Raw genomic sequence first — 18,429 nt, 5'->3', positions numbered from 1 at the left:
ATCTGCCTGTCCAGCATTCCAGCCCCAGTAAATTAGGACTATTTTCGCATGGCCAGCTGAGCGGGGGTGCATCGGCATAGTTCATGCCAATGAATCCCATGGGGCTATTTGCATAAATGGCCCCACTGGCTCCTCAGGGCACTGGGGCAGCCTTCGCATGGGCTGCACTGCTCCTGAATGCCTTCTACCTCCTGCCACCTTCCGTTGCTTTGTGGAGGCCAGGGAACACGCCCCCATGGCCAGAGCAATGCCTCTGGTGTTGGAGGCCAGGGGGCATTTCCCCTGGCCTCCACAAAGTGATGGAAGGCGGCAGGAGGTCAGAGGGTCCAGGAATGGCATGGGAAATACACCGGCTTCCACCCAGTGCCATTTGCTTGGCAACGGATAGAAGCTGGAATTTTTCAAAAACCTCACTCGGGGAGCGAGATTCAAAAACATTGGGATTTTTGGGTGGGAGAGCGATGCTGCATTGATTTGGTGGCAATGCCTGTGCGAAGGCTCCCCCCCCCCCCATGCTGTTTTACAGCCTGTGCAGAAACGGCCTATGAGAAACTACTCCAAGACATCAAGGGAGTACATATGACAAACTGTGACCCTAGAATGTTTCTGTCTCATTCTTTAAACATGACCTGTGTTACATTTTGCAACAAGATCAGGCATTTTCTACACACACAGGTACACAGTACAAAGATATAGGTACCTAGCACTGAGGTGCAGCAAAAATTACACTCGCCATGTTACAGCTGTCATCTTTAGCACAATTTACTAAAATCCTGAGAGCAGCATACAGATAAGATGCTTTATATATATTCAAGGTACAGTTGTTCAAATGTGGAGTCCCTTGTGTGTTATAGTCCACAGTTCTTAGATAACAAATATTCCTATCATGTTTTAAAATTCATTTGTTATAATAGGTATTAAGTCAAATGATCTTCAAATCTATATTAAGCACTCTGTGTTCCGAAGGCTAGTATTACAAGTTCCCTATTTTTATTTTTACAAGCTTTACTATTAATTGATGTTAAATATCAGTTACTAATTTTTGCATTGTGTTACTGAGAATGAAACAGAAACTTGCCAACATTATGCAAAGGAAGATGAGAAATCTCCTTAATTTCGATTACTTTTAACCAATTATAAAACACATTTTTAGTGCTCTAAATGTATTGCCAACTGAATTTATATTCTCTGTGTAAAACATACTCATATAGCTATGGAAACCCATCCCTGAGTTCAGTTGATAATTCGGATAAGAAAACATGCTAAGGGAAAAAATGACAAACAGCCTAATATATTCTTATCCCAGTTTGGACTCTGCCACACTCTTAATATCATCTGAAAAGTGTGGAATTCCAAGCACTTATCCCTGCCATTTTAATGAGTGGGATTCCAAGCACTTATCCCTGCCATTCTCATGATTCCAAGCACTTATCCCTGCCGTTTCACCTTGACCACTTCTACTTACCTGGCTTGGTGGCAGGTAAGAAATAGTAGAAGTAGATATAGCAGCAGTGGGAAAAACTCACTGAAGCTTTCTTCCTCTCTTACACTTGCCAGCATGTTGCTACAGAAATAGCAAAATCACTAAGGAACCTGGGAAACATTGAATTCTTTTGTCTGGGTCAGATTCTTGAAAACTATGCCTTGGTGCTTGGGACACTACTGTTGAGTTTTCCAGGGCACCAGGGAGAGAGGGTGAGAGACATTAAGTGGACCTCCTTCTTTTTGTTTCACCAGGAAACTGCAGCTGCCAGATAAGCAAGTACCCCAAAGAAAGGAAATTTTAGCTCAGAATAAATCCAAGTAGAAGTAGAATGTTTGGCACATAACAGACTGGACACAAATATCATTACAATATGCTAAATTTGTATCTCAAACAAGAAATTACAAAATTTAACAGCATCATTATGTTCATAACATACATATTCCTTTGTGGAACTAAATCCTCTTGAGATGAAAGTTAATAAAATCATGAATGAATGAAAATGTATTTCTTAAAATTTAGATAATCTTATGAACAGTTAACTTTACTATATTTCTTCACTCCCCTTCCCTACATTAACAGCACCCCAATGTCAATCAAGGCAGATACTATTTTAACAGCTGGAATCATATTTTATTTGATATCTTAATTTCTTTTGATCAGACTATTAAGAGGGTATATTAAGTCTTGGTTAAGATCTCCTTTTTCAATAACAACTTTCCTCATAAGTTTTTTGCTACTTGCATGGGAAGATATATATAGTAATTTTTTTTTACCCAACTCTTTTGAAGAAAATCTTACTTGGGAAATTGTAGGTGTGGAATGAAGTATGTTTTAACATTGGAAGCTAATATAATACTTAGTTTTCCCCTTTCTCTTTCTTTCTTTCAGACTATTGGAGCTCCTGAAGGACCAACACCAAACAAATTATGAATGTTGAACAAGATGACCTTACATCCACAGCAGATAATGATAGGTCCTAGGTTTAACAGGGCCCTATTTGACCCCTTGCTTGTGGTGCTACTGGCTCTTCAACTTCTTGTGGTGGCTGGTTTGGTTAGAGCACAGACTTGTCCTTCTGTCTGTTCCTGTAGTAACCAATTCAGCAAAGTAATTTGTGTGAGGAAGAATCTGAGAGAGGTCCCTGATGCCATCTCTACCAATACACGGTTATTGAATCTCCATGAGAACCAAATCCAAATCATTAAGGTGAATAGTTTCAAACACCTGAGGCATCTAGAAGTCTTACAGTTGAGCAGGAATCACATTAGAACAATAGAAATAGGGGCTTTCAATGGTCTGGCTAATCTCAATACTTTGGAACTCTTTGACAATCGTCTTAGCACCATTCCAAATGGAGCTTTTGTATACCTGTCAAAACTAAAGGAACTTTGGTTGCGGAACAACCCCATTGAGAGTATCCCTTCTTATGCTTTTAATAGAATCCCTTCTCTGCGAAGGTTGGATTTGGGGGAATTAAAAAGGCTTTCATATATCTCAGAAGGTGCCTTTGAAGGTCTTTCCAATTTGAGGTATTTGAACCTTGCTATGTGTAACCTTCGGGAGATCCCTAACCTCACACCACTTGTAAAACTGGATGAGCTAGATCTTTCTGGGAACCACTTAACTTCTATCAAGCCAGGGTCCTTTCAAGGGTTAATGCACCTTCAAAAACTGTGGCTGATCCAATCCCAGATTCAAGTGATTGAAAGGAATGCCTTTGATAACCTTCAGTCGCTGGTAGAGATCAACCTGGCTCATAACAATCTAACACTGCTGCCTCACGACCTCTTCACACCTCTCCGTCTAGAAAGGATTCATCTGCATCACAACCCTTGGAACTGCAACTGTGATATCCTGTGGCTCAGCTGGTGGATTAAAGACAAAGCACCCTCCAACACTGCATGCTGTGCCCGTTGCAACACACCTCCTAGCTTGAAAGGAAGATACATCGGTGAGCTGGACCTGAATTACTTTACGTGCTATGCTCCTGTAATTGTGGAACCTCCAACAGACCTCAACGTCACTGAAGGCATGGCTGCGGAGCTGAAATGCCGAGCATCAACATCCTTGACCTCTATATCTTGGATTACTCCTAATGGGTCTGTTATAACACATGGGGCTTATAGGGTTCGGATTTCTGTGCTGAGTGATGGCACATTAAATTTTACGAGGGTGACTGCGCAAGACACAGGCTTGTATACGTGCTTGGTGAGTAACTCTGTTGGGAATACCACAGCTTCTGCCACACTCAATGTAACTGCACAGGAGTGTATTACATACTTTTCAACCATCACAGTAGAAACTGTGGAACCTTCTCAGGATGAGGCACGGACCACAGAGCAGGTTTGGCCCACACCATTCATTGAATGGGAAACCACCAATGCAACAACCTCTCTCACACCACAGAGCACAAGGTCAACAGAAAAAACATTCACCATCCCTGTGACAGATTCAAGCAATGGGATTCCAGGAATAGATGAAGTTATGAAGACTACCAAAATCATAATTGGTTGTTTTGTGGCAATCACTCTCATGGCAGCAGTGATGTTGGTCATTTTCTACAAAATGAGAAAACAGCATCACCGACAAAATCACCACGCTCCAACACGAACAGTAGAGATCATTAATGTGGAAGATGAGCTTACAGGTGATACACCTATAGAAAGTCATTTGCCCATGCCAGCTATAGAGCATGAGCACCTAAATCACTATAACTCTTATAAATCTCCTTTCAACCACACAACAACAGTTAACACAATAAATTCAATACACAGTTCAGTGCATGAACCATTATTGATCCGAATGAATTCAAAAGACAATGTGCAAGAGACTCAGATTTAAAACATTTACAAATTTAAAGGGGGAATTTAAAACAAAAAGACAGTTTATTAAAAATGACACAAATGACTGGGCTAAATCTACTGTTTCAAAAAAGTGTCTTTACAAAAAAAATTATTTATTAAAAATTCTATTGTGTGCGAAAGCAGACAAAATTATGTGTATTCCTCAGAACCTCTTTTTGCTGCACTTATTTACCCTACTTCTTTCCTGACCCTTCTTCTTCCCCTGTCCTAACCCTATTTGCCATATTTTTTTCATAGGACAACTTGATTCTCTAAAGAACTGGTCTAGGAATTTTTGTAAGAATTCTGTTAATGCTTTGGGAATTTTTATGGTGAATTCTAGTGGTGAGATTCGGTCTATTTTGTCTTTTTCATTTCACTTTCTTCTCATGCCCTTTTTGAAATGGTTCAACAGGGAAATGGATGTTAGCAGTAGGTTCATAAGAACAATCAAGAAACAGCAACAAAAATAACAAAACTTTTATTTTATTTTTTTTCACATAATGACCTGTTCTGTATTTTCTGGAAGGACCATTCTGTGGAAGAAGAAACAAAAATCCAAGAAATTAATTTTCATGTGAGCATCTATAAAACCCATGATCTTTTAAACAATTCTAGAACCAGGATTTGTAGTTCAATCACTAAAACTAAGATTATGAATAAAATATTGTTGGTTTTTTTCTGTACTTGGACACCATTCATTTTTAGTGTGGTTTTAAGTGTTAAAAGTTCATTCAAAATTTACAGGTATTTTTTTCTGCAATGTTGGTTCCCCACTTTAAAAAAAGGAAATCGTTATAATAAGAGTATTCAATGAATGTTTTAAATTTTAACAGGAAGTAGTCAAATATTTACTTTCAGAAGTAGGGATGCTTCCAAAATTATTGCCATTGAATTTCTCCCTGAATTTTTGAGTTCTAATATTCTGATCTTCTCTCCAGAATTGATGAATAATCCTCTGTTATTTGGCTTGTGGGGTTTTTTTGTTTGTTATTTTTAGGCTTTTGTTTTGTTTTTATAGAGAATATGTATAAATACATTGCCTTAGTTTTGGAATCTGTAAGTTCATGTGCACCTTTCTCCGCTTCTGTGTTACTGATGTATATATACAGTTTGATAAAATACTGCAAAAAATCTTCATGTGAATTTATTCACAATTGTATCAGCATTTTTTTCCTGTGTGATATGGAAATACAAGTGTATATACCATACACACAACAATATCTTGATGCTATTATATTTAAAATTATCACATCAAGGATGCTTTTTGCAGAATTTTATCAGTGCACCTGCGTGTATTGCAAATTTCACAAAATGCAAATATCACAAAAAGATACAAATGAATGAAAGTAACTGGAACCTGCTTCAAACTGTGCATGATCCAATTCTGGAACTAATTATAGAAATACTCTTGGTTAAACCATAATTGAGGGACAGTGGAACACTGTGCAGAGAGGAAGTCTTGAATGAAATAGGGGAACTCTGTATTTAGTATATCTATAATACAACATACCATGTCTGAAAGATAGTAGCCACAATCAAATAGAGAACCGAGTGTGCTTTAGCTGATCGAAATGAACTGTTTTCAATGGGCTGAAGTGTACTCAAGAAATCCCCTTTTCCTGTTATGCTAGCAATATGGGAACTGCTGAAACATGACACTTCCCATGTTGTCAGGAACAATATGAGAGCAATTCTTTCTATGCTAGGATTGACCCAGATTTCAGCAACAAAAACGTTACGGGGTTTGCCATACAGGCCATGTAGTGCAGTATCTGTATTGCAAATCCATAGTATATGAAAAAACCTCCTATGAGGGATATTACCTTTCTTCCTGCAAAATAAAGGGCATTTCTCTTCTTATTCCCCCTCCCCACAACTTTGCCAGTGTTTTCCAGAACAAAAGGAGGCTTCAGGTTTAAATGTTTCACTCTATAATACTGGAAGTTCTGCTCTTCTTATTTATCAGTTCTCATAGAATTAATATCCTTTACAAAAGTCCTTAGTCTTTATTTTGATTGTATGAAAGAACTAATACCTGTAAACTTTAAAGATATTTAATTACATAACTCAATTAAAATATGCCTGAGCATGGTGAGCTAAGAAATACAATCAAGGTATTCAAAATCTCTAGGGAGCAGTGTTCAACAACAGAGAATGAACAAAGAAATTAAGATTGTCTACCTGATTATATGGTCAGATTCTGAAAAATGGAGAAGAAGCAGACATAAGTGTTGCAGTTCCCAAATGAGAGAACATTTTGTTTTAAAGGTGCTTTGTATGTTTCAGGAAAAAAAACAAGTTCCACAGTTGGGTTTAACATTGTCTTTTCTATACTGTATAAAAGAGAGACATATCTTTGCACATGTCTCTCTTCTCTTCCAACAAAACAGCAAAGTGATGGGTATGGTGTTGTGGAAATGTGGGAACCCATAGAAATATCACATGTGAAATGGCACTTAGTAGAACCTTTTTTAATGAAACAGAATGAAAATGGGCAACAATTTATGAATGTTGGAACTCATTCAGGTGTTTCAGAAAATATGTACTTTTCCTTCAAGGCATTCCTATTAGGCTTGGTAAATACCCTAAAAATTCGGTAAAATTCAGATTCAGATTTATTTGGGCAGAAAATGATCTGTATGCCCAAATAAGACAAATAACAGATTCGGATATACCCGAAAATTTGGATCCATTTGATTTTTTTTAATTTTTGGGGTGCTTTTTCACGTTTCAGCCTGCAGGGGGCGCATTTTTAAAGCTAGTGACACCAAAATATCAGGAAATCACCCAGAGACTGTCCTGATGATACCACATGTGTTTGGTGACGTTTGGTTTTGGGGGGACAAAGTTATGGACCCCCAAAGGGGGTGCCCCATCCCCCATAGTTTACAATGGGAGCTAACAGGAGATGGGGCTATCCATTTGAAGGTCCCAACCATTTGCCCAAGATTCTTTGTTCTGCAGTACTTAGACTCCATTGTAGCCAATGACATTTTTGAAGATAGAGGCACCAGTCTTTCAAGGGGGCTCCAGGAGACCCTCCTGGTAATGGCTTCCAGGCTTGGTGAACTTTTTTCTGGGGGTTCAATTTTATGGGCCCCAAAAAGACTTATTTTGTTTCCTTGCTCCTGCACATGAAGCCTGCTGGCTGAGTTATCTCAGAACTTTCTCAACCCACACCTTCCACTCCCAGAAGAAAAGCTCACCAAGCTTGGATGCTATTACCAGGAGGCCTCTTGGAGCCATCTTGAAAGTCTGGCACCTATATCTTCAAAAATGTGCAGCTAGTGCTTATACACTCAAAAATTCCCCAGAATCTTCCAGGCTCTTCAGCAAGTTCTATGGTGGAAACAATTACTTTTCCCACCATAGACTTCAATGGGGCTTTCTGTTATTTATTTTTTTATTCATTCATTTATTTATTTAATATATTAGATTTTAAACCACCCATCCCCAAAGGGCTCTGGGCGGCGTACAGCAGGCCTGCAACAACAATTCATAATAACATTAAACACAGCAGGCTAAAAACAACATTTTACACATAAAACTAAGGTAATTTAAAATACCGAATTTACAAATCTATAACCATAAAACACAGCAACAGCAATAATATATGGCACCCGATCCCAAGGCCGGGAGGGGATAGTACTGATTAGATAGTATATCAGGTGTGCCAATCATGGCACACAACACAAGGGCATCCTAGAGGGGGAATCTGTGGCTGGCCTCACCCAAGGCCCAGTGGAACAGAACTGTTTTACAGGCCCTGTGGAATTCATCAAGATCCCACAGGGCCCGCACCTCTGGTGGAAGAGTGTAAAAGCTTTGGCCTGGGTAGAGGCCAGCCGCATCATGGAGGGGCCTACCCGGGACATATGGGGTGAGATCGATCCACGAGAAGGTATGAGGGTCCCAAGCCACGAAGGGCCTTAAAGGTCAACACCAACGCCAGTGTAGGCGGCGCAGCATGGGGGTGATATGCTCTCTAAATGAGCCACCCACCAGCAGCCGCGCCGCCACATTCTGGACCAGCCAAATTGAAGGTGAACCTGATACCCACAGCATTTGCCCCTCCCAAGCAAACTTTAGCAAAGTTGGCTGGTTCCTTTCAAGACATTCACACCAGCAGCCCTGCACGAAATGCTCCCACCCAGAGCAAGACCCCTACCAGAGTGCCTCCCATTGAAAACTCTACCACAGAGCCAGCTGGGCACAACAGAAATCCCCATTGACGTCTATGGTGGGAAAAGTAATTGTTCTCACCATAGAACTTGCTGAAGAACCTGGCAGACTCTGGGGAATTTCTGTGCCTGGCAGATTCTGTTAACTCCCATTGCAAACAGTGGGGGATGGGGCACCCCCCATAACTTTGCCCCCCCAAAACCAAACTTCACCAAAATCAGGTGGTATCATCACGACAGTCTCCAAGTGATATCCTGAAGTTTTGGTGTCACTAGCTTTAAAAATGAGCCCCCTGCAGGCCAAAATGTTATAAACACCCCAAAAAATACCCCCCAAAAGCCCGAATACCATGCATTCGAATTTGTTCATATTTGGGCAAGATATATTCGGACAACTTTTGTCTGAATATGCCTGAATTCACCCAGATTTGGGCCAAATCTGGTATTTGTTTCATCCAAATCTCCAACCCTAATTCCTATATCTTACTTGTATCATAAGTTAACACTAGGGGCAAATAGTAATTTTGCAACTGTGTTCAAAAACAGGGCACTCCAGTTTGGAAATTATGAGACATCATGAGCTGGGCCCAACAAAGATGTTCACACAAACCCCAGCCTTAGTGCAGGAGCTGTCATTAATGTCTCTCAGTGACATCTGCCTCATCTGTTTCACCCAGTCAAGATACACAATGTAAGTCTAATTACACTTTCCTATTAGGATCGTTGCAATTTCCTCACTTTTAAAAATTATTATTTGCTGTTCTTGGAAGAAAATCCTTCAATCCAAATGCTTTCCAGCAGTTCAATCAATTAAAAAATATTATCTCAGCATCTGCCACCAATGAAATCTTGCTGAATAAACTACAAAATACAAGCTATGGTCTACAAATTAGAAGCCAATAGGAAGAAATGTCCATACTTATCTAGATAAGCAACTTATTTTAAACAAGATGACTAACCAAACAATCTAGGCATGGGTGCAAACAGAAAAGCTAATTACCAGAATAAGAAACACCATTAGAAACAGAATGAAAGAACAAAAAAAGAGAGATTATTTATGCTGCTTGCTCATTGAACATGCTACCATAGGGGCAGTAATGTGATTCAAATAATTTAACAACCAGTTCTGATGGTGGGATTCAAATAATTTAACAACTGGTTGTTTAAAAGCACCATTTTAAAAACCAGCTCTGCCAAAGTGGTGTGAACCTGCTGAATCCCACCACTGCATAGGTGTCTCCATACTTCCACTACTTTTGTATCAATCTATTAGATAAAGTTTAAAATGGAGTCTGGAGTGATGGCTCCTTTCAAGCAAACTATTTGCTCCACTAAACATTGGGAGTAGACTGACCAGGGAGTGAATGAGGAAAAAGAACTGCATGAGAGGCTCAAGTTCAAGCTCTTCAGAGAGAAAAGTCACTCATGCTGACAGGTATCTGCTCCCCTCAAGCTGTTGACCAATAGGTAACTGACAAGAAGGAAAATCCTGTGGATCTGATAGCTTTTTATAAAAGGGGAACTGAATAAGAGAGATTAGCAATTCAGCCAATATATACATAACATCTTATGAACCTATAATGGTTGCAGAGATTGGAATAAATCTAATATGATAGTGGTATTCAGAAGGATATCTTGGGAAAGGCGGAGTCCATTGTTCAAGGGGATATTCTGTGGCTTATTAAAAGAGTAAATACGTTGTTTACAGAGGATCCCAGGTTCCTCTCCTGATATCTCCATTTACATGGTGTAACACAGCAGGTTTTAGAAAATACTTTACTCCTAGGCTGTTTTCGCGCAGCCCAATAACAGTGCCCCAGGGATGGTAAAAACACCATCCCTGGGGCACTGTTTGCACAGCAGGCGCTGCTGTATTGCAGCAGTGCTGTGCTCGTGCCCACCATGCGGCCTCTTCCACCCGCTGCCATGCAAATGGCAGTGGGTGGCAGTGTCTCCCCCCCACCTTCCCCAAATGGTTCTTACCTTTTCCTGGGCTCATTCTGCACATGCAGAATAATGCACTTTCAAACTGCTTTCAGTACTCTTTGAAGCTGTGCGGAATGGCAAAATTCACTTGCAAACAGTTGTGAAAGTGGTTTGAAAACGCATTATTTTGCATGTGCAGAAGGGGCCCTGGCTTCTGTCCCATTGTGGAGGCCAGGGTACACGCCTCCTGGGCTCCGACTTCAGAGCCATCGCTCTGGCCACGGGGGCATGTCCCCTGGCCTCCACAACACGACAGAAGCCAGGAGAAGGTAAGAGCCATTTGGGGATGGCGCAGCCTTTGTGAAGGCTGTGCCATTGACTGTGTACCCAGCGGGACTGTCCATGCTAGTGGTCCCGAGTGATGCATCGGCATAAACTATGCTGATGCACTTCCGCTCAGCTGGCCATGTGGAAATGGCCCTAGAGAACTGCTCCTGAGATCTGAGAGAACTTCTGTCAGTCAGAGTAGCTGAGATGGACCAGTGGTTCTGTCTAAGCATAAGGGCATCTTTTCAGTGAGCATTTATGCCCTTGCAGAATAGGCCCCTGAGAACTGCTCCTGAGATCTGAGAGAACATCTGTCAGTCAGAGTAGCTGAGATGGACCAGTGGTTCTGTCTAAGCATAAGGGCATTTTTTCAGTGAGCATTTATGCCCTTGCCTTTCTAAAAGCACTACAGTTCTAAACAAAATCTAAGCAGCTCCAGCATTTAAAATCAAAGAACAGTAGGGTTTTTTTTTAGTAAGAGTCTCAAAGCAACTTACAATCACATTCCATTTCTTCCCTTACAACAGGCACATTATGAGGTATGAGGAGCTGAGAGAGTTTTGAAAGAACTGTGACTAGCTCAAGGCCATCCAACAGGATTCATGTGAAGGAGTGGAAATTCAACCCAGTTCTCTGATTAGAATCTGCCTCTCTTAACCACCACACCAGGAAGTCTTCAGACAAAACATGCATACTTCCAAAGAGTTAATTTCATTTCCATTCACTAAAACAGCTGTTTAGTTCATTTAATTGAATCATTTTTAAATTTCAGATCAGTGTAGTAATAAAAGAAATTCCACACAATGAATGAGAAAAAAATTGTGTTCTGTATATTTTATATATTTTGTTATATGAGGTACAGTTGTTAAACGATATATCACTTAAAATCGACTTTGTTCAAGTGTTACCCAGACAAAATGATGCATGTTAACCTTGTTTCCTGATGGTTATTTGTGACATTATATGGACAGTTCTGTGTAACCGAGATGGGCACCCTGAAATCCTGGAGAAGGGAAACTTCAGCTCAAGGGGAAATGATATGGAGAGGAGACACTCCCGATTTTTCTGTTTCGTTCTCATTGGTTATTGGAGGAGGTCTGCCGTTTTTCCTTCCCACACAGCTGGGAAGAGGAGAGAAAAGTGAGTGGGGTCTGTTTGCTGCTACCCTCTGGGAAAGGTAGTTTGCAACCAAGGTATATGAACTAGCTGTCTCTATCTTCAGTATGCCTTCAAAGGTATGCTAAACCATTTTTCCTGCCTGAAACTTAATTAAAAGATATTTGATTATGGATCCTGATTTAAAGTGTTCAAGGTCTGGCCAAAGAATGAACCAAAAACTATAACATGAAAGAAATACAGGGATATCTTTCTTACCTTCCACTGCACCATGATATGTATGTTTTATTCCTGTTTAACATTTTCTTTCCAACAATGGGTTAAATCAGTCACTCCAACAAGGATTTCAAAAGTTATGTATATACAAGTTTCAGTTTATTGGCAGCATGAAAAAGTGCTCAGCATTTCTTGAAGAACAAAATTCCCAAAATGGCTTTGCTATTCAAAGCTCACATTCACTTTGCATGTACTGATTTCTCAATGTGCTATGCATCTGCAAATAATTTGGCCATGACTGTGTCCTTGCATTTTAAATATAATTCAAGTAAGCCTGAATAGCCCATATATGTGTGAGTCTTCACTTATAAATATATCTGATATGCGTCTCATTAAAATCAAATGCCTTTGATCAGATTCACTGTAAACTTAACTAGATCTATGATAAAAATCAAAAAGAAAATGATTAAAGACAATATATTAAGTCAGTTGTAGGTAAGAAGTTCTGTGGTGGACTGACCCTCTTTTCTCAGGGTAAGTGGCTGCAAAACACCTGTCAACCAAACAGAATAATGGAATTTGTATTTCAATCTCAATTTGATCTATTCTCAAGATGCTTCCCCTTCTCATTCTATCAGTCCCAATTGGGTAAATTTGGAAAAATAAAAGAATGTTAACACCTGCTATTCAACACTTACAGGATGAGCAAATTCAAAATCATCATTAAAAAGAAAAAGATTAGCAGTGGTTGTTTAATGGGTGTCTTGTATGGACTAAAATTTACAATCTTTGGGGATGGGCAGTATACTAAATTTAATAAATAAATAAATAAATACATAAAACCCTAAATGTTACTTTGACATAGAATGGTTATCATTTAGACTGCCAGGTGACTATCACAGGCAGAAAGTCAAAACAAAAAAGAAGTTGAAAGAAATGACTATGAATTGCCTTGTGCAGATGACACAATAAATACAATCCTTAGCAGTTCCCAAGGAACATTTTACAAAACACCATTTCCTCTATGTCCTGAAAAAGAACATCAACACTTTTAACAGTACCAAACCTAAATCAACTTATTTAAAATGAAGTACAGAGATTTCCTATGACCAGTTTATTTGATGCAATCAACTCAACAACTGATGCAGTTTGCTCAACATATTTGATTCATTTCAGAACTATTTGTCCAAATAACCAAATTAATTCTAGGGGACAAGATATACACGCTGAATTTCATTATCCAAAAGCTGCTTTTTAACCCAGGAGACTTTTATTGCAATACTATCACTGCTATCTCTTAAACCATTTACCTTTTCAGTTACTCTCTATTCAAACTACCAATCTTTCCTTATTTTTTTCCTATTCATCACAAAAGACTATATATAGTCTTTTATATATATATATATATTATATATATATATATTAATAGCAAGGAAAAGGGATGCTTTAGTAGGTGCTCCACAGTAGTATTTATTTTGCTTCAGTAAAAGCATTTACTATTTCTAAGCTTTCAATTTGTGCGTTTGCCATGACCAAAAAAAACAGCGGCGATGGCGTCATGAAGTGCGTACTTGTCAGAAAAGCGTTCACAGGCGGGCTGGGCGTCCGCAGCCGCGCCAGAAATAATGACGGTTAAGCGCGGAAGCGCTTCTTGGAAGCTGACGTCTCGCGATATTAATGCGCTAACGATGCGGAGCCCGGCATGCGTACAGCGACAGCTCCGTGAAACGCGCAGTCTTGGCGTCGATCGTCACATGGGGAAAAGGTGGTTTTAAGCGTTTTCTGGAATACCGTCTTGGCGGTTTAAGCGTTTTAGCGGCCGGCGATATCGCCGCTCTAGCATTTCCGCGAGCAGCTCACCAGCTCTGGCCTTCTTTTCCGTTCGCGACTGACGTCATGGTATTTTGCCACGTCGCGGAAGCTTACGGCCATTATTTCTCTATCAAAATGTTGTATGTACTGAATGGTCGCTGGAGGAAAATAATACACAGACAGTTGTCACTGTGAAATCTCGAATTCATCTTTGTGTAGCTATGAAGAACAAGGTCATGGAGAAAGACCTTCAGGGACACTTTGGAGAGGACACAGAAAAGCATTGAGAGATGCACAAACTGGAGATCTCATGAGGACTCATGGAGGGGGAACAGCCATTTTTTTCTCTAAGCTTTCAGGGATGATTTATTCCCTCCTTTTCTATTAAATGACTCTAAGCTATGCTGAAGTATTGTTAGGACTCATCAGGCAGTTTTAAATATTTTGTCTCCCTTTTGGGGCAATGTATAAAGCCAGATTCTTTTTTTGAAAAGTTGGGTAGTATAATAAATATGCAGAAAACCCAACATACTTTGTGGTGGCTCCAAGGACGTAGGTAAGGGGGGGGAGTTCTCGGGTTCAAACCCCCCCCCCCATTCATGTCCGAAGCTCCGCTCACCCATTCGTGGGTTTTAAAAAGATTTTTAGTGTTTCTCGGTTTTTGGCCTGCAGGGGGCGCATTGTTTAGGCTAGCAGCACCAAACATTCAGGGATTGTTTGTGGGACACTCCTGATGATACTACCCAGGTTTGGTGAGGTTTGGTTCAGGGGGTCCAAATTATAGACTCCCAAAGGGGGTGCCCCCATCCTCCATTGTTTCCAATGGGAACTAATAGAAGATGGGGGTTACACTTTTGAGGGTCCATAACTTTAAACACCGGCACTGAACCAGGCTGTCACCAAAACCACAATCAGGTATCGATATCAGTAGAGCAAGTCTTACTGGAAATTACCACCCAGTGTTTTGTGAAGTTTGGTCCAGGGGTCCAAAGGTGGCAGGACTCCCAAAAGGGGTGAAAGTCTCATCCCCATTGATTTTCCCAATGGGGAGCTAAGCAGGAGATGGGGCTGCACCTTTGAGGGGTCCACATAACTTTTGGACTCCCCTGAACCAGAAGCTTCACCAAACCTGCCATTGGTCTCATTAGGAGAGTCCCTCCTAAAGATTACCCTAAAAGTTTGGTGCTTCTAGCTTAACACCAAGTAGCACCCCTGACAGCAGGCAACCCTGCAAAATTCCCCAGACTTCTCCTTTCTTTAAATCCACCCCCTTCGCAACAGGCTTCAAAGGAGAATCTGAGAGTCCCGAGTTTAGAAGAAGAAGAGTTTGGATTTACATGCCCCTTTCTCTCCTGTAGAAGACTCAAAGGAGCTTTCAATCTCCTTAACCTTCCACCCTCACAACAAATACCCTGTGAGGTGGGTGGGGCTGAGAGAGCTCTGAAAAGCTGTGACTAGCCCAAGGTCACCCAGCTGGCATGTGTGGGAGTGCACAGGCTAATCTGAATTCCCCAGATAAGCCTCCACAGCTAAAGTGGCAGAGCAAGGAATCAAACCCGGTTCCTCCAGATTAGAATGCATCTGCTCTTAACCATCACATCACATTGAAAGTGCATGCTGTTTCAGGGTGGGTGGATAATCCACCCCAAAACAGCATCATTTTTCAATGTTGTTCTATCCAGGGGACCCAAGATTCTCCCTTTAAGGTGGATTTAAAAGGAGAATTTGGGCTCTCTAGTTTAAACACCATTGAAATTGATGCTGTTTGCGGGTGGATTCCAGCATCACTGCAGCTGCCCGGGGTGGGGGGATGGGACGGGATGGGACGAGGCGGGACGCAAAACTCAGATTTCGTACCGGGCTCCATTTTCCCTCTATGCCTCTGCCCAGAGGGGAGGGCGGAAGGAACTGGCAGCTGCTGGCTGGGAGACCAGCTGGTGAGGGGCAGGGGAGGGCTGGGTGGGGGAGTCTACCGTCCCCGGCCTTGGAGAGCTGCTTTATAAGCGCTAGACTGGGGGCAGGGCTTGGGGAGGCGTCGCCATGCCCTAGGGGCGGGTGGAGGTATGGCCCCACCCCCGAACCCCCCATAAAAATTTATACCTACGTCCCTGGGTATAAGGGGGAACCAGTGGACATTGTCTACTTGGATTTCCAAAAGGCTTTTGACAAAGTTCCTCACCAGAGACTGTTGAGAAAACTCAGCAATGAAGGAATAAGAGGGGAAGTCCTCCTATGGATTAAAAACTGGTTGGGAACGAGCGAAGCAAAGGGTGGAGTATATATGGGAGAGTTCTCACAATGGAGAGATGTAGGGAGTGGTGTCCCCTAGGATCCCGTGTTAAGGACCAGTGCTCTTTAACTTATTCATAAATGACCTGGAAGTAGGGGTGGGTAGTGTGGTAGCCAAGTTTGAAGATGATACCGAATTATGTAGGGTGGTGAAAACCACAAAGGATTGTGAAGAGCTCCAAGCGGACCTTTGATAAATTAAGGTGAAGAGTGGGCTCAGAAATGGCAAATGCAGTCTTCAATGTAGCAAAATGTAAAGTGATGCACATAGGGGCAAAAAATCCAAACTTCACATACACGCTACAGGGGTCAATGCTATCAGTCACAGACCAGGAAAGGGATTTAGGCGTCTTAGTTGATAGTTCCATGGGAATGTCAACTCAATGCATGGCAGCTGTGAAAAAGGCAAACTCTATGCTGGGGATCATTAGGAAAGGAGTTGATACTAAAACTGCAAAGATTGTCATGCCCTTATATAAAAAAAGCAGTGAAGATGCGACCGCACTGGGAGTACTAAGTGTTCTAGTCTCTGGTTGCCACATCTCAAAAAAGGCGATATCCCGAAAGAGATAGAAAAAGTGCAGAGAAGGGCAACAAGGATGATTGAAGGATTGGAGCACCTTCCTTATGAGGAGAGGCTGCAGCGTTTGGGACTCTTTAGTTTGGAGAGGAGACGTCTGAGGGGGGATATTATTGAAGTCTATAAAATTATGCATGGGGTAGAAAATGTTGACAGAGAGAAAGTTTTCTCTCTTTCTCACAATATTAGAACCAGGGGGCATACATGAAAATGCTGGGGGGAAGAATTAGGACTAATAAAAGGAAACACTTCTTCACGCAACGTGTGATTGGTGTTTGGAATATGCTGCCACAGGAGGTGGTGATGGCCACTAACCTGGATAGCTTTAAAAAGGGCTTGGACAGGAGAAGTCAATGTATAGCTACCAATCTTGATCCTCCTTGATCTCAGATTGCAAATGCCTTAACAGACCAGGTGCTCAGGAGCAGCAGCAGCAGAAGGCCATTGCTTTCACATCCTGCATGTGAGCTCCCAAAGGCACCTGGTGGGCCACTGCGAGTAGCAGAATGCTGGACTAGATGGACTCTGGTCTGATCCAGCAGGCTAGTTCTTATGTTCTTATGGCTCCATTGTATAGCTGTCATTATCTACATGAAGGTCATCCACTTTACTATTCTTATAGCAACATCCTATAAGGAAGTCAATTTTTTTTGTTTCAAACACCAGTTTCAAGCATCAGTAGAGGTTCCATGTACTTAAGTTAACCAGAAAGCAGGTGTGGAGAAGAGGGCCTAGTAACAAATGCAAAATTGCACCTACACTGAAGCCTCAAGCAGCTGAAACTGTCCAATCAAATTAGTGGTTCATGCTTCTGCAGGTCAGCAGAGGTCTATGACAGATTTGATGTAGTGTGCTTAGACTTCTTTTCCTTGGTTTTTAAACTAATGCCCCAAAAAGGAATAACTTATAAAATATTTCTGTAGATTGTTTAACTATCAGTTAACTTAGCAGAACAGTTCTGGGCAAGGTCTGTTGCTGCTACAAGCCAGAAAATAAAGCAGCTCCATTCAAACTGGAGGCAGTGGGCCACAACTCTCAAAGAGGCTTTCTGGTGGTGTGGGGAGGCTCAAAAGGCACAAAAGCCTCCCTGCCACCAAGAAGCCACTGTGGGCCACAATGGATGTATGCCAGCCCTGAGGCTGGCTTAAGTCCAAACTGTGGCCTCCCCTGGCCAAGCCCCTAGCATGTCCTTACTATATCAGTGGCGGCAGTAGGACCCTGGGATGCTGCCGTGACATTCAGTGCCACATTCAAGCACTGGGAAATAGGGGTGGCAGTAGCTATGTGCCATTGGGATCACCCCTCTGCCAGGTTTAGTGACCCAGGGAGGGCAAATCAACAGCTATGACAGTGGACCACTCCCAAAAGCGGATTACCCATCCCCCTGGATAGGGCTCTGATTCTGTAATTGGGAGTAGGAATTATATTGATTAGTATTGATCCTTTATTTTTTTCTCCTACCTCATAAACAGAAGGGAAAAAGAAAATGTAAGTGTCTTCTTGTGTATAACTTGAGATTTGGAAGTGGTCTTGAGATTATTGAGTGGTTATTATTGATCCTTTAGTTTTTCTCCTACCCCATAAGCAGAAAGGAAAAAGAAAATGTTAATGTCTTCTTGAGTATAACTTGAGATTTGGAAGTGTTCTTGA

At 41.4% G+C, this 18,429-nt stretch overlaps 1 protein-coding gene across 8 annotated transcripts in view; it reads left to right on the top strand.

The window, feature by feature from the left end:
• Positions 1 to 5,015, top strand: part of LRRC4C (leucine rich repeat containing 4C) — a 1,058,673-nt gene extending 1,053,658 nt beyond the window's left edge. For all 8 annotated transcript variants that reach the window (XM_048483631.1, XM_048483624.1, XM_048483625.1 and 5 more), the window contains one exon: positions 2,375 to 5,015. In XM_048483631.1, the coding sequence (XP_048339588.1) occupies positions 2,417 to 4,327 (1,911 nt within the window). In that variant the 5' untranslated portion in view covers positions 2,375 to 2,416 and the 3' untranslated portion in view covers positions 4,328 to 5,015. The remainder of the gene's footprint in view (positions 1 to 2,374) is intronic.
• Positions 5,016 to 18,429: the final 13,414 nt, after the last annotated feature.

Source organism: Sphaerodactylus townsendi, linkage group LG02 (assembly GCF_021028975.2).
Source record: "Sphaerodactylus townsendi isolate TG3544 linkage group LG02, MPM_Stown_v2.3, whole genome shotgun sequence".
In the NCBI taxonomy this organism is placed as follows: Eukaryota; Metazoa; Chordata; class Lepidosauria; order Squamata; family Sphaerodactylidae; genus Sphaerodactylus; species Sphaerodactylus townsendi.
Note: the sequence above shows the minus strand (reverse complement) of the source record. Positions and strands in the feature narration are given on the sequence as shown.